Source organism: Procambarus clarkii, chromosome 92, assembly GCF_040958095.1.
Source record: "Procambarus clarkii isolate CNS0578487 chromosome 92, FALCON_Pclarkii_2.0, whole genome shotgun sequence".
Lineage (NCBI taxonomy): Eukaryota > Metazoa > Arthropoda > Malacostraca > Decapoda > Cambaridae > Procambarus > Procambarus clarkii.
Window position 1 is genome coordinate 2,850,732 of NC_091241.1, and position 17,575 is coordinate 2,868,306.

General features: G+C 40.7%; 1 protein-coding gene across 4 annotated transcripts in view; it reads left to right on the forward strand.

The window, feature by feature from the left end:
• Positions 1-298: 298 nt before the first annotated feature.
• dos (daughter of sevenless) overlaps positions 299-17,575 on the forward strand; it is a 31,264-nt gene continuing 13,987 nt past the window's right edge. For 3 of the 4 annotated variants that reach the window (XM_069319136.1, XM_045770117.2, XM_045770118.2), the window contains exons 1-3: positions 299-517; positions 6,815-6,940; positions 11,573-13,291. In XM_069319136.1, the coding sequence (XP_069175237.1) occupies positions 440-517; positions 6,815-6,940; positions 11,573-13,291 (1,923 nt within the window). In that variant the 5' untranslated portion in view covers positions 299-439. Of the gene's footprint in view, positions 518-6,798; positions 6,941-11,572; positions 13,292-17,575 lie in introns of all 4 variants that reach the window. The other variant, XM_045770119.2, reaches the window with a different exon arrangement.

The window sequence follows — 17,575 nt, forward strand, 5'->3', positions numbered from 1 at the left end:
CTCCCTTCCTATATATATATATATATATATATATATATATATATATATATATATATATATATATATATATATATATATATATATATATATATATTTATATATATATATATATATATATATATTTATATATATATATATATATATATATATATATATATTTATTTATATATTTATTTATGTATTTATTTATGTATTTATTTATTTATATATTTATTTATTTATATCCATAGAAGTTTCTTATTGGTAAAAGTGTAGGGTTGGACCAATGGGCGGAGGGCTTGCAAGCCGGGTAGGTTTATGGCGACCAATGAGGGCGGCGGCTGGCGGTAGTAGTCATCGTCTTGTGTAAACTGAGTGCGGGGATGGTGTGTGATAGTGTGTGTAGGAGCCCTATTTGACGGCGGGGGAATATGTTTCTTCACGTCAGCGGCCGGCGGAGATGGTTGATGGCAATATGGAGATAGTTCACGAGGGAATGCTCAAGAAGTCACCGCCCCCGAAGAGGCTGTGGAGGGCGGTGAGTCTCTTGAAGGTTGACTCGGGGTGTGTGTGTAGGTTTACAGGCCTACTGTATACCAACCATCACATTGGGGTGGGGGTTGGGGGTTGTAGTGGGGTTTAATGCTTCCATTCTTGTCACCAAGCATGTAACTAGCTCATCAAGATTTGTAACTTGCTTAGTTAAATAAATTGTGGGGTTCAGTCCCTGAGGCCCATTATGTGCCTCTGTAATCCTTTCCGCTACCGCCCACATGATGGGTATGGGGTGCATAATAATTGAACTAAACTAAAAAAAAGTAATAATTGTGTTTTTGGCGTGGTTGAGAGAGAGGGGGGGGGAGGAGAGGCCTCCAGGGAGATTTAGTGACTTGTTTAGGGGTTGTGGCCTTGGTGTGTGTGTTGTTGTTGTTGTTGGGGGAGCTATAACTGTGTTATAGTGTTATAACTGTGTTATAGTGTTATAACTGTGTTATAGTGTTATAACTGTGTTATAGTGTTATAACTGTGTTATAGTGTTATAACTGTGTTATAGTGTTATAACTGTGTTATAGTGTTATAACTGTGTTATAGTGTTATAACTGTGTTATAGTGTTATAACTGTGTTATAACTTTTTTTTTACCATTTAATGTATTGAGAAAAGATGGCTATAAGATACTGTGTATATATAAGCTTGATGTGATCGCAAGGTTACATTGGGATATGGATGGATATGACGGATATTTTGTCACTTGTTCTATACATGCATTATCATAGAATAAATTTTTGTGTGATAAGTTGGCCTGTGTGTGTGTGCTTAGAACCTTAAAATATATATGGAAAGTCCAGAATAACATTTGGTCGTTGAACAAATATTCATGCTACTGTATGTTACTTTGGGGTGTTCAGTGCTATATTAGAATTACTTTTAATTTAAAAACACGCATTCCCTATATTCAGATTCCTCCCCCCCCCCTCCCTCTCCCCCCAATAAAAATCCATTATAAATTGATGAAAGGCTATATTCAGAGATTGGTAGATAAAAAAGGCCAATGGTGCAGTATGCTTGGTAACAAATTTTTCTCTGGCCATGAGGTGACTGTGTGTGTATATACATAAACAGTATAAGTGCACCGTCAAATTTGGTTTATATCATTCTGGACCTGATCGAAATTTCCAGAAATTTGTCCCTTTGGCTATTTATCTCCAAATTTTCAATTGGTATATTTTGTAAAACCCAAATGAAAATAACCATAGATTTTTGTTTCAAACATGCTCGGTGACTTTCCCAATGCACAAATTTTCTTTCCTAATGTTGTGCTAGATGTGATCAGACCTGTGTTAAATGAGTTACAAATTGTACCCTAATATTTTGTATGCTCAATGAGTGAATTACACTTTACAAAATTTTAATTTCAACCAGTCATATGATGGACAACCATCAAGAGAACCTGAGTATAGGAGATAATAATAATAATAATAATAATAATTTATTTTTATTGGGGGATTAGGCAGTCTGAGTGTGTGTGATTACCTAAGTGTAGTTACAGAATGAGAGCTACGCTCGTGGTGTCCCATCTTCCCAGCACTGTCGTATAATGCTTTAAAAGTACAGACGGTTTTAGCCTCCACCACCTTCTCACCTACCATGTTCCAACCATCTACCACTCTGTTTACAAAAGTGAATTTTCTTAATTTCTTTGGCATCTTTGTTTAGTTAGTTTAAATATGACCTCTTGTTCTTGAAGTTCCAGATCTTGGGAAGTTTTCCCTATCAATTTTATCAACTCCTGTTAGAATCTTGTACATAGTGATAATATTGCCTCTTTTTCTTCTATTTTCTAGTTTTGGCATATTTAATGCCTCTAACCTTTCCTCATAGCTCTTGTCCCTCAGTTTTGGGAGCCACTTAGTGGCATGTCTTTGCACCTTTTCCAGTTTGTTGATGTGCTTCTTAACACTTTCACGAAACGGCGTTTGAAAAAAAAAAAACTTTGCCCAACTGAAATTAGCGTTTCGGCGATCAAGCGGCAACATTTAAAAGTGTATACTCTTTTGACTGTCCTGACGTTAATTTTCGATGTACGCATTTCATTTTTGTACCAGTGTGTTCGCAATAGAATGTTCTAGAACATAAGTATAAAACGTCACATAAGGATGCGTTTGACCGGCAACAAATATAAAAGCTACGTCAATCATACTCGTCACGTCAATAATACAATTGTTTTACCACGATGATTCACTGCCATGCCGTTCTCCCAAATAAGCTCTTCGGCTATTAGAGAAAACGTAAATTTTATGGCGAACATTTCTAAACTATCCCCAAGTAGATCGGATTAAAATTGGAATTTATACAAATGTTTATTCTCGTGACTCCCGTCAGAGTCAGCTTTGCGGAACCCGCACAAAACTTAGTGACGCGCTTGTGCGCCATTGAGTGGCGAAAGTGTTAATATCCCTTTTGTTATGCCCGTTCATCCACTTATACACCTCTATTATGTCACCCCTAATTCTTTGCCTTTCTAGAGAATGTAATTTAAGCTTTGGCAATCTTTCTTCATATGACATATCTAATTTGGGGGATAAACTTTGTCATCCTATGCTGGAAGCGTTCTAGTGGTTTTATATCCATTCTATAGTACGGCGACCAAAACTTGACTGCATAATCTAAATAGGGCCTAACCAGAGCAAGATATAGCTGAAGACAAACACCAGGTGTCTTATTACTAACATGTCAATTAATAAATCCCCGTGTCATATTTGCCTTGTTACGAACATTTATGCATTGTTTTTTTGGTTTTAAATTCTTACTAATCATAACTCCCGGATCCCTTTCACAATCCGACATCACAATCTCAACACCATCTAGCTCGTATCTTGTAACTCTTATCATCATTACCTAACTTCAAAACCTTAAATTTGTCAGCATTAAACAGCATCTGCCAATCTTTTGACCATTTCAAAACTGTTTAGATCGTCTTGAAGTGAAAAATTTTCCTTTTCCGTGCTTATTTCTCTCTTGATTTTTGTATCAGCAAATTTTCAAATATTGCTTCTCGAACCTGAATTTAAATCATTTATTCATTTATATATATTATGAATAACAGAGGTCCCAGGACAGAGCCGTGAGGCACTCCACTTACAACATTTTCCCACTGACTTTACCCCCATTTATACTTACTATGTTTCCTTTGGTATAGCCATGCCCTAATCCAACTTAATATAGGACCCCCAATACCATGAGCCTCTTATCTTTTTAATCAGTCTGTCATGTGGCGCAGTATCAAAAGCTTTGCTAAAGTCACGGTACACATCATCACAAACTTTACCATTATCAACTGCCTGAACTATGCTGGAGTAAAATGATAGCAAATTTGTTAAACATGAACGGCCACTTGTAAAACAATGTTGGAAATTATTTGTTAATTTATGTTTTTCAAGATGAAGACGAATGGTATTTGCAATTATCGATTCAAGTAACTTTCTCACAATAGACGTTAGGCTAATTGGCCTATAGTTTGACGCAAGTGATCTATCTCCTTTCTTAAAAATTGGTACCACATTAGCAACCTTCCATGACTCTGGCACTCTGCCTGACTCTAAGGATTTATTAAATATGGTAGACAATGGCTCGCAAATGTGTAAGTAACATTTACAATTGTGTAACTAGCTTTTAAAGATTGTCGCTTACTTAGCTAAACGAACTATGTGGTTCAGTTCCTGAACAGATTATGGTTTGCCGATTACACGGCAAACCTCCAATCAGATATAAACTGGGTCTTTCAATGGACCACAGATAATATGATGATTAATGAAAATAAGTTCCAGCTTCTGCGCTGTGGAAACAAAATTTTAAATTTAAAAACAGAAACCATATATAAAATGACATCAAATCACAAAAATCATCAAATCACAGAATGAAAAAGCAATGTGAAGGATCTAGGGGTAATCATGTCAGAAGACCTTACCTTTACAGAACACCATAGTGTAGCTGTCACAACTACAAAAAAAAAGACAGGTTGGCTAACAAGGAGCTTCGCAACCAGGAATGCCATACCAATGATACTTTTCAAGACACTAGTGCTCTCCAAGGTGGAATATTGTTGCGCTCTAACAGCACCATCAGAGCTGGAGAAATTGCTGACCTAGAGAACCTGCAAAGATCCTTTACAGCTAGAATTCACTGTCATCTTGATTATTGGGACCTATTAGAAGTTCCAAATCGGTATTCTCTAGAGCGCAGGCAAGAGAGATACATAATAATATACACGTGGAAGAGATTAGAGGGATTAGTTCAAATCTGAACATAGAAATATTACATGGAAACCAGTAGGCATGGCAGTATGTGCAAAATACCCCCATTGAAAAGCAGAGGCGCAATATGTACGCTGAGGGAGTACAGTACTGTACAGTTACCTGGTTGATGGTTGATGGGGTTCTGGGAGTTCTACTCCCCAAGCCCGGCCTGAGGCCAGGCTTGACTTGTGAGAGTTTGGTATTCAGTACGACAGTATTCTTGTCAACATGAAGGACCCAAGATTTTTCAACTCTCTCCCGCTACACGTAAGAAGCATAAAGGGCCGACCTCTCACGGTGTTCGAGAGAGAACTACAAACGCCTCCAAAGAATACCTGATCAACCAGGCTGTGATTCATACGTCAGGCTGCGAGCAGCTGCGTCCAACAGCCTGGTTGACCAGACGACCAACCGGGCAGAGATTGGGCCGCAGGGCTGCTGATCCCCGGAAGCTACACAAGGTAGTAGACACGAGGTAGCACAAAAAAAAACTATCAAAACAGTTTAATAGCTTATTTGTATTTGTGCCATATATTGTTGTGATAGGTAACTCGTCCTCACTGAACTGCTGTAATTGGCCTACCACCCGGAAGAATGATTCGGAGCTACCTGCTTGGGTACAACTCGCCAATGAGGTGAATCATGAAAGTTACATGGTCATCACAATTGTGCAAAACAGTGACGCTATAAATGAGTTACTTCATTAATATGGCCTTGACTATTTATATCCAGAAAAACAACTGCATATACCTGTAGTCATCCTTTAATCGATTTAAGATTTCTACTCCCCAATCTCTGCCTGGAGTCAAGATTGTTTTGGCCTAATTTGATCTTAAAGGGTGCTGATTAGAAAAGCCCACAGGTCTACATTCCTTTACAATCGGCTGATCTGGGCAAGTTTCTTTGAAAGTGCCAGATCTCCCTCGAAAACTTCTACTTGTTCCTGCAATATTTCTTATATTTGGTGAGTGGAAGTTAAAAAGCTGTGGGCCTCTGATGTTCACACAGTGTTTTCTAATTGTGCCTATGGAACCTCTATTCTTCACTGAGTCTATTCTGCATTTTCTACCAAATCTTTCTAGTAAATTATTTTATTGTTTATATTTGGGACATATGAGAGAGGTATCACATAAGGTATACAGTACATGTAAAATGCTGGGAGGCCAGGTTCCAGATATACACAGTAAAATAACAACATACTGGAGCAAACAATATGGTAGGAATTGCAGAACAGAGCCAGTAAAGGTTTTGAGATGCCATTTGACAAGTTTCGTGTAAGACGTGCCAGACCAGGTTGCAGTGGATATGTGGGCTTGCAGTGCAAGTCCACATCCATTGGCCCCAATCTCAGGCCAGGTTTAGGAAGTAGAAGTTCTCCCAGAACCCACTCCAGGTACAAACCAGATACCCTTTCGCATATTATCGGGCTTGCAGTGCAAGTCCACATCCATTGGCCCCAATCTCAGGCCAGGTTTGGGAAGTAGAAGTTCTCCCAGAACCCACTCCAGGTACAAACCAGATACCCTTTCGCATATTATCCTTACACCTTTGAGATTTCAGTTGCACTTTTCTACGTCGGTTGACAGTGTCATAATTTCTGTTCATTAACCTATTGGTACATAAAGTTGATGCAGTTTTATTCAAATACCACCTTCCCTGCTCTACCACAATGTGCAGTGCACATCAAGGGATGGTAATTGCATTCACATGTTATTTCAGTAACTTTTATTCAGTATTAAAATTGTAAAATAATTTTTTTCCTTTGTTCTGCAATGTAGGGCAATTATTTGCCTTGAATTAGAGCTCTGGAAATTCCTGACAAATGATGATTGTGGCCAAAACTTAAATTTATTTCATACGGCTTGAAATGTAATTAAACTTTTGGTATTGATCATGTAAAAGTTATATCGATTGCTCATTTATAATAGTTAAAAAATAATTTGTATTTAGAGGATTTTTATTTTAATGCATTTTAACTGTCTACATATGTCAAGTTTTTAATTAATTTTAATACTGTACTACAGTATACTGTATTTACAGAAATGGCGCATGCGGTGGTTTGTACTACGATCTGGGGAATTACCAGGGCAGTACTTCTTGGAGTACTACACAGACCGCACTCGACGAAAGCTGAAGGGTAAAATCGATCTTGACCAGTGTGACCAGGTGAGTAATGGGCCAAAAAAAATGAATGGTTAAAGGCTATGTAAGGAGGAACATTATTTATAAAACAAAATAATGTTAGAAATTTGGTATTCAGAGAAAGGACCATAACTTTCTTGGTTGTGTTTTCCTGTTTGGATGCAGTTGGGTAGTTTGAGGAAGTAGAGCTGACTTTTGACCATGGTTCCCAATCTTTTTGTGTGCTACAAAACTTTTATTAGAAAAATTTGATTTGAATAACACAAATTTCTCCAGCTGGATAGTCTTCTCAAAAGCCTTTTATATTTAAAAACATTTGGAACCACAACCTAATTTAATTTCTTATTTAAGCTTTTACAAAAGTGCCCTGAATTCATTATAGGGCCCCTTTTGAAATTAGCATTTTCTAGGGGGAGCCCCATCGGCTTCCCGGCGCTATCCAAGCTGAATGGATATGTATAACTTTCTGGCATCAGTCAATGTGTATGGAGTTCTTGCCTACCGGGGACCACAAGTCAGAACCTGGCCTGGCTTGTGGAGTGGACAGAACTCCCCAAACGATAATTGGCAAATGAGCATGATGCCATCATATTGCCGTGCCACTGTCTGCACCCTCCCCCCCCCCCCCTCCCCAGGAGAGGAAGGTTCTTGGCTGATGCGATACTGGAGTAGTCTTGTGCCTCTGGCTCCTGCTTGTCTCAGTTCTGTGTCTTGTGACATGGGCTATCTCTACAGGTGGTGTGTGAGCCAGAAGTAATATTCCAAGGTACTCGACCTGCATGCGCCTAGGGTTCCCTTCCCTAGGTGCCCGGTAAGTACTGCCCTCGGTGCTTAGGGGGTCTCCTTCCACAAGTCACCTTGTGGAAGGAGACACTCTGCTGTGCCTTTTACTGCTCGGTACTTGGCCGCCCTTGGGGTCAGCTTGGGTTTTATTGCCCTTGTTTGTCTCTGGGTAGGGGTAGTTTTTGTCACTGGTAGGGGCGCGGGGTACTGCTAAGCTAGTTATCACCACTTAATTACGGCCGGCTCTGTTCCGCCTGGGTACGTTGTCCTCTTGTGGGGTTTTTCTTTTGTTTTTGTTTCTGCCTGGTGGGGAAGGGGGGGGGGGGTCTGCCTTCGTTTTTTTCCCCTAGCTGTTGTTGGAGTATATCTCTATATTTGTGTGTCTAGTGGTATCCCCTGCTAGGCCCCCCGTGAGTGGACACATCCCGGGGGTTCAGCTTTTAGCAGTTTGTTTGGTAGACTTGGGCGCCGGTTCGCAGTATCCTGCCTGGGCTTCCCTTAGCGTGTAACCAAGGCTAAGGGCCCTGGGAAACTCCGCGGGGGCTATGTGGTTCGATGGATGTGACCCTTGAGTTTCCCTCTCGCTTTGTGCGAGCTTGTTGTGCCTCCGCCATGCTGCCTGTTGGGTCGGTGATTTTTTTTACCCGGAGTTGTGCGACGTTTGTTGCTTGTTCGTGCTCCAGTTCACCCAAGCTACTGTTCATGATATGAGGGTGCAGGCGGCTGCTGCATTGCATGCTAGGTTGTGGTTGCTGCAACGAGCTTGGTTGGTTGCTTTCCCGGATGCCCCGAGACTACCCTGTTTTGGTTATAGGGACCCAGACTTTGGGGTGGGAGTTGCTTCAACTTTGGTTCTGTCTGCCTCTCGTAGTCCTTTCCCTTCTGTTGTGCATCTGGTTCCTTCCCCTTTGCTTCCGGCTTCGAAACGTCTGAGGGTTTCAGTCGGGGCAGCATCTAGTTGGTGTTGAGACTCGGGCGGTCTCGAGAGTCCCCTTCCGGGGTTGCGGTGGAGGCATTCGAGCCGGGTCCTCGAAACTAACAAATGGTTAGTTTCATTACATTCAGCGCTGTTTTTTTCTATAAAGAAAAAATAAGATAAAAGGACAGAATCTGTCCATTGTTTAGAGGAATCCATTATAAGGAGGTCTAGATTTTGGATGACAGTGATTTCATTTGTGACAATATCTGGTCCTTGTCTTTTCTAGTTATCCCTCATCAGGGACAAGTTTTAAAGGTTAGAGTACAGTATTAAGTATTACATGAATTGGAAATGTTTTTCTAAACACATGTACTCAAATCACGTATTATATTCTAAATTTATATCTTGTGCATTGATTGCTGTCCCCCTAGCACAGACAAGAATTGACAGGAGGAGGGAGAGGATGCATGCAATTGAGGAGGATGCGGATCAGAAATAGTCTGGACAAGACTATATTTGTTTTCCAACAGATGTAAACCTGGCTATAGGATCATATTCAGTAAACACTGGAAGTCGGTCGGTTGGAGAGAAGAGGAACAGAAATTCTAGTATTGTACTATAGAAAAAGTTCAGTAGATGAGTAAAGATGGACTGGGAAAAAATGGAGCAAGTTTGTGGAGAATGAGAGACTGAAGCAATAGGAATACTGCAGACTACTGAGCTGAATAGGATTCTGGGAGAAATGTGAAGAAGGGAGGACAAGGTGACTGGAGATCATAGACAACATGAAAATGGAACCCATTAGAGAGGATGAACATGGAAACACAGAAAAGTAGAGAAAGGAAACGATGAAAATGGCAGGAGTGTCAGGCGAGTAGAAAAGGTGGCAAATCAGTGGAGAACATAACCATGAAATCATTCACAAACTGCAAAATTAGTATTGTTAGAGGCTGTAATAGCCAAGCATGTTGTAAAATACATAAGGCATGAATTGAAGAGGGAAAAATCTGTTTTCTACAATCTGCCAGAGCCAGAGGGACTCAAATGGGGGAAGGGTTATGGGATGACAGGAATGAATTGACTGAAATTCCTATTGTTTGGTCAAGTGAAGTAGCCAGTGAAGTAGAATAATTTTGATGGAGGAATGACAGCCACATATTGCAATATCACAAGAGGATCCTGACGAGTGTTACTGTGGAACACTATCTTCTTAAGAAGCCAGATAATAAGGTTTAATAATAAGCTTTGCCCAAAATGCTGTGAATATTTGTGGCTTTAGGCATAATGTGTATTATCTCTTATCTAGAAATCCAATATTCTGTTGTAACTCATTTTAAATGTATGTACTTTTACCCGAATAAACATTATTATTATAAGGTAAGGAAAGGTTTTATAGGAGGGAATGAGTAGCTCTGCTGCTTCACCTAAATTGAAGTTTTAAAAGAAAAAATATAAGCGATAAGTAACTTGTAGGACTACATACAGTACAGGGAGCCCCCAACTTGAAAAAGAACAGTCCTTAAAAGGCATTCATAACACGGAAAGAAATTTCCCATAGGTATACTCTAATGTTATAAATAGGGGATGTGTTCCCGGACCACCAGTATGATGAATGATGGCGTTATCTTGCTTTTCAGACTTTTGAAGAGTGAAGAGCTTTAACCCCTTAAGGAGTAGTTATTGACATACAGCATGTTGATCCTTGGGCCAATGCAGTTATTGTCCTATATTAATTTGGTATTATCACCCTGATTTTGATATAAATTATGAAAATAAAATTATAATTCATCTACATGGATGTAATGGAGTTAAACACCATCTGTAAAATAATTCTGCTATCAGTTTTAATTGCTTATTATAGTGATGAGGTTATTATGTACCATTAGCCTAAGATTGTCAAATTACAATTTTCTCCTTCCCAGTAATGTTTGATGCTATTTCTGGATGACGTTTTTCAGACAGAATAGCAGCACAGGAGTGGGTTGCAAGACTTCCTTTGAGCTATTTCAGGGACAGGTTTACATGTTATGTAGGTGTACACATTATATTGTAGGCCTTATATATCAAACCCGATCACTGTTCTTGTCACTCCTGTGACACTCAAATTGAAAAACCTAGGACGAGAATTGAGATGACAAGGTTGAAAAGAGTATACACTTTTCAGTATTACCGCGCACTGTATTGAAATGCCAGGCACACCTTGGGGTGGCTTGGCACTCACTTGCGGGTAACCACGGCCCGTTTTCATCTTGTCTGTGGGTGGAGCGCGCCACTGTTTTTGAGATTATATGCATATACTCCTGTAGGGAATTCTATTGCAAACACATTGATACTAAAACAAAAAACCCAGGACGAGAATTGAGGTAACCAAAGTGAAAAGAGTGTACACATTTTATTACTCTTGTGTGCTCCCGGGTAACATGCTCTCACTTTCTCTGTTTGTTGTGGATGGTATGCCGGGCTTTTGGATTTTATATGCCTTTAATCCTATAGAGAATTCTATTGCGAACACATTGATACCAAATTGAAAAACCTAGGACGAGAATTGAGATGACAAGGTTGAAAAGAGTATACACTTTTCAGTATTACTGTGCGCTTCCATGGAATGCCAGGCGCACCTTGGTGTGGCGCGACGCTTTCTTGCAAAATATTCTAATAAGATTTCCATGATCATGGGGGTGTGGGGGGTTGGAATTGTGTATGGCTTAATGATCAAATTTGCATGTTGTAACGTTAAGAATGAAAGGTTGAGACAAAAATATTAGCAAAGTTTCTTAAATGGCATGTACATGGTGGTGATAGAATCTACTGTACTGTACTTGTATTTTGAATGCAGAGTTGGAAATAGTTAACCAAATAATGTGGTGGTCTGAGTAGAGTACAGTTGGTAGTTAAATGGATAAGCAAACATTTCTTTCTTTCACCAAAATTTGAAACTGATTATTTTCCAACAGGTTGATGCAGGCATAACTTTTGCAAATCGAAAGTCGGAGTACAAGTACATGTTCGATATTAAGACTCCCAAGAGGGTTTATTACCTATGTGCAGAGACAGAACAGGAGATGAATCGATGGGTTGACTGTGTATGCCATGTGTGCGGTCTCAAGATCTACACCCAAGAAGACGAGTACCCGTTACCCATTAACCACATACCAACAACACCATCGGCCACACCTCCAGCTCCACTTCATAGCTTGCCTCTAGACCATCAAGTCCTAGATTCTCCTCCCCAGTCACCATCATCTCCTAGTTCATCTACGTCTGGACCATATATTCCCATTAGTACATGTTTTACTGGAAAAAGAACCCCAAATACAAATTCCTGTTTCCCATTTAATGATATCCCACTACCAGGGTCCTTAGAAAATCATCGCTCAAGTATACCCAATGAAATTGCTCCTCCGGCACCAGTAATGTACCATGATAGTCAACCTCCATTAACACAGGCACCCCCTGCCCCCACAGTAAATACGGGAGCCATACCACGAGAGTCGTATGACAGCCACAGACAGCTACGGCCATCTGGAGCGTCTGAAGACGCATTAAGTGTCCAGTCGCCATTAGGAACAGAATGCAGCAGTGTTTTCAGTGGAGATGACTGGGATGGTACTCCACTTAAGGTGGAAGCCAAATTTTTCAGTGATGGAACAAGACCCAGGGACACATTTTGTAAAGATGGGCAGTGGGATGGCCTGGGAAGTAAGAGTGGGTTGTCGCCAGGGCTGGGTAACGTTGCCACTTTACCAAATGATATTCGCAGTCTTAGTATATCAGATGACGACCATCAGCAGGTACAAGCAGCTCCACCTAGACCTCCCAAACCACCTCATCTTGCTGAAATTCCCCAACAGATATATCAAAACTTGGACACAATCACAAGAACTTCACTAGTGAGAAAAAACAGTTCGAATGAGAAAATTAGAAATGGAATAGGGGGTACTTTCTCTGTTCATGAGGCTAATACTGGGACATCTGACCCTGAACCTTCTCCAGCATCTGGTACTTGCTCCATACCTCCGTCAACGCCTCGTGATATAAATGAAGACGTTCATGTTCTGGTTAGATCACAGCAGTATTCTGAATCTGTGAGTCCCCAGGCAGCTGAAAGGACCATTCAAAGACATTGCTGCAATAACTTTGTTCAAACTCCCTCGCAAAGCCAAATATTTTCTTATGATGTGCGGGTGCATGATATACATGATAAACAAGGAGAACTTGACCCTAGGATATCACCTGCAAGTCTGTATTCAAATATTCCACAAACAAACAAAAGTCCAATCTATCCTCCTGCAGTTGATCGGGGACTTAAGCCCAAAAAGACTTCTGATGGAGGGAATATGAGCTGCTCCGAGTTATCTCCGCCACCATCTGGTGGTCCACAAGAGGTGTTGGGTGCTGTTGGGGGTTCACCAGCTCCACCTTCATCAGCTCCACCTGTGGTTGATAGAAATCTTAAACCAACAAAGAACCCTTCAGAGTCTGTTCCCAAAAATATGTTTGTACTAGATCCAGCCCCAATTCGCCTTAAAAAGCATGATCAGCGCAAACGAGGTGCACCCTCTCCAACTCCACCTACACTGCGCAATGGTCGTAGTGGCAATGAGAGTGGTGATGAAGCAGATCATACATCCAACTCTGGAAGTAGACGCAACTCTACAAATGCAGATGAACAGGTTAGTGATGAAACATGTCATTCAAATTATTATCTAAGAGATAAACGTTCATGGTAATTATTTCATTTTCCCTGCCATGCCATAGTAATTATATTGTCACCTAAACAGCTAGCTTAATAAACCAAACTGACTTGTGGCCTAAATTTACCCTTGCATGTTGTATTGCTCTATTGTCTCCCCTCCCCCAACCAAAAGAAAAAATCCACTTTCCAACTGTTTATCATTTTGTTTACATGGTACCTGTATATGCTTATAATTTAATTTTTTTAATTTACTTCATCTTTGGGATAAAATGTTGTAATTCAAAGAGAAAGTTGAAAAGGCATCTTTTGTCTTATTTTATTGTCTTTTCTAACATAACATATAGTACTTGTGTTGAATTGAGCCCTGGCCAATTTGTACCCTTTGAAGTGTTAAGACCAAAGAGTAATCCTTGAAATATTTGGTGAAGAACTCTGTACAAGTGTTTAATTTAAGTGTTTTACCTATTGCTTCCTGTGTAGAGAATTCAACTATAAAATTAAGAACATCACGAGTTGGTGTGGACTGTGACAGACAAATTGTTATTGAGGTGTGCACATGATGCAAGGTTTTTCTATGGGAGTTAGAATTGCAAAAGATTGTAAATGAGTTGAATAGTGTGTGCTAGAGAAGAAAGTTTGGTCAGCGTAGGAAGAAGGTTGTGTTTTAGAGGGGGAGGAGGAAGCGAATGTTGTGGATTTTAGGGGTTTCTATAGAGGAGGAAGATACTGTTAGAAGTAAAAAGTTTTATGTTCATACGGGAAGTGTTGGATGGAAAATGGGAATATTGTAGTAAAATGAGAGGAAATGAGTAGAAGAGTGGTAAAGGAAGTGAATAGTATAATGAAGGAATGTTGTGAGAAGTAAGAAAGTACAGTACTGATAAACATTATACTACAAGAGGACAAGCAGCGAAAACTAACTGCTGTAATTGAGGAAAGCAACTGGTGTAAGTACAATATTTGGGATGGGTCATGTAATGCGGGAGTACAAGATGTAGTGTGAGGGAATCATATGTGAAATTGTGGAAAGGGTAAAAGCACGGTACACTGAAGTGATATGCACACGTTAGTAGAGTGCCAAAGAATCGGTTAATGAGGGTGTACAAGGGTGAAATAAAGGTATTGGTATATTGAAAGAAAGGCAAGGGAAAAGGAGAGATTAGAGAAGTTCATAGTGAAAAGGTTGTGTAGTGATAACAGCTTCCACGAGGAGCTTCTGCTGTGGTGCCCTCTGATGAGGAGCTCCCAGGAGGAAGTAAGGTGTCATATCTACAGATAAAGGATCAGAACTTGGCAGCTAATGGTACCGCATGAAACATCAATTGGAGTAACATCACACAGAATTTACCATATTTAAGCATTTGTGTTCTATTTATGCCAAAATCAAGGTTACATTAGGCTATAATATATATCATAATATTATCTATAAAAATTGCATGCAGTGAGCTAGAATATGACATTCTCTCGTCTATCGGTAATAGTATTATCAACCAAAGACATGTATGTGTGTGTAATTACCTAAGTGTAGTTACAGGATGAGAGCTATGCTCGTGGTATCCCATCTTCCCAGTACTCTTTATAGTATACCGCTTTGAAACTACTGACGGTTTTGGGTTCCACCACCTTCTCACTTAGCTTGTTACAACTATCTACCACTCTGTTTGCAAAAGAAAACTTTTTAAGGTTTTTTCTGCACCTCTGTTTCCTTAGCTTGAAACCATGTCCTTGTGTTCATGGTGTTGCTTGTTTCAGGAATTCCTCCTTGTCAATTTGGTAGATTGCTGTTAGAATTTTGTATGTGGTGATCATATCACCTCTTTTTTTCTTTTCTTTTCTAGTTTAGGCATGTTTAATCTATAGTCTCTCCTCGTAATTCTTGTTTTTCAGTTCCGAAAGCCATTTTGTGGCATCCTGCTGCACCTTTTCTAGTTTCTTTATGTGCGTCTTGAGATTTTGGCACCATACTACAACTGCATATTCCAGTTTTGATCTCATAAAAGTCATGAACAGTTTCTTTAGTATTTCACCATTCATATAATTTAAAGCAAGTCTGAAGTTGGAAAGCGTCGCATACGCTCCTCTCACAATGTTCTTTGTGTTCTTCTGGCGACAGCTTATTATTCAAAACCATCCCTAGGTCTCGTTCTTTATTAGAATTCTGTAAATCCATTCTACATAATTGTAAGTTTTGTGTGGTCTATTTTCTCTGAATCCACATTCCATAACAAGGCATTTATCCACATTGAATTCCATTTGGCACTTTATGCTCTAAGCACTTATTTTATCTAGATCAATTTGAATGGCATTACAATCATCTGTGCTCCAATCTTCCACAGTATTTTAGCATCATCTGCAAGCATGTTCAAATAATTCTGTATTCCTTCTGGTAGATCATTTATGTAGATGATGAACATTACTGGTGTAAGAACTGAACCCTGTGGTACTCCGCTAGTAACATTCCTCCAGTCAGATACATTGTCTCTGATTACTGCCCTCATCTGCCTGTCAGTTAAAAAGTTTTTCATCCATGTCATAAGTCTCCCTGTCACTCATCCAGCATGTTCCAGTTTCCAAAACAGCCTCTTTTGTAGGACTCTGTCAAAAACCTTTTTCTAGGTCTAGATAGACACAGTCAATCCAACCATCTCTCTCCTGTATTATATCTGTGGCTCTATCATAAAAACTAAATACATTTGTTACACAGGATCTTCCTTTTTGAAAACTATACTTTTTGTCCATTATTATGTCATTACTCTCTAGGTGTTCAGTCCATTTGGCTTTAACTAATGTTTCTAGTGTTTTGACTACCACAATTGTTAATGATACGGGGCTATAATTTAGCGGTTCCTCTCGACTACAATTTCTGTGGAGAACCCCTTCGGCTCCCTGGAGCTCTCAAGCTAATGTGTGATATATTAGACTGGAGCATTAGTCTATGGAGTTCAGCCTACCAAAGACCATGGGCCAGAACCTGGCCCCCTCAGAGAGATTTCAGAGAACAATGGCCCTGGAAAACCTCCCTCCCTGTGTTTGGGGGTTTTCCTTATCTGCCGTTGATTGGGGTCAAGCACCCAGAAAGGTAGGCATAACAAAACAAACCCCACATGGTAAGAAAAGTACAACTAAAATCTGAAAAGAGCGGCAGAACTCCCTCCAATCCCAAGGAAACACGCAAACGTCACACTCCACTGCTGCGCTGCTCGTCCGCGCAACCTAACCGTTCTGCTGAAAGAGGCGGAGCCGCAGAAAAGTCCCCGAGTTCGGAGACCAAGCAAGCGGCGCCAGAAGCAAAGGCTGGTCCGGTCACCAAGGGGCCAACAGAACTACTCTCCCCTGGTAAGTCTGCAAACGAACCAGGACCCAAAGCAACAGCGGAACCAGAGATAAGAGGTATATGTAACCCCACCTCACCCAGGCCTGCTAAAAGGCATCGACCCCGAAGGCCTCGCAGTCGGGGAAGGGTGCCATATATACCGGGAGATGCCTTGACCATGCGGGTGTGAACAGGTCCACCTCTGGCTGCCAGTATGTCCTGCATAGCCAACTGAATGAGTTGGCATCGACCGTCCATTCAGTGAACTGCCAAGAGAGCAAAACCCTGAGAACTCGGCAGACGAGTCACCCGAGGTGACCAACCCCAAAAACCGCATCAAACTCCCTCGGTTCAGGCAATGAACCACCGGGCGCTGTCCGAATGGAGCTGAATCGTCGATCCGCTGGCAACACAAACTCTTCGAAGCAACAGCCACACTGTGCTGTGAGCCTGACAGAAGGATGGACCCCACTGCCCCTGACTACACAGCTGCTCGAGCAACCGACGAGTGACCCGGGGGCCCCCAGAAACGGCCGAAGGTGGGACCGCAGCAGCAGCCACGCCGCCGAAGGGAGAGAAAAGGAAACTTTCAGAGAATCCCACACAAGACCCAGCCAAGTCCGAACCTGAGAGGGAACCAGATGAGACTTCCTCTAGTTACCAAGAACCCAAACCCAGCAAATTGGGAAGAACCAAATCCCTGGCAAGCAGACACGTGGACTGGTTGGGAGCCGGTCCCGGCTAGGATTCCTAATCCTTTTGTACCAAGCTCTCTTTCTACCTATAAGGTTCTTCAGATCCTTTATCCATTTTGGGTCATTATTATTCAATCTGTTAAATTTGTATGGTATACTACATTTCTGTGCTTTGCTTAGAATATTATTAAAAAGTTATATTTTGATTCCAATTTGAAATCCCTGTTTACATCACCCATCGCTGGGTTCACGT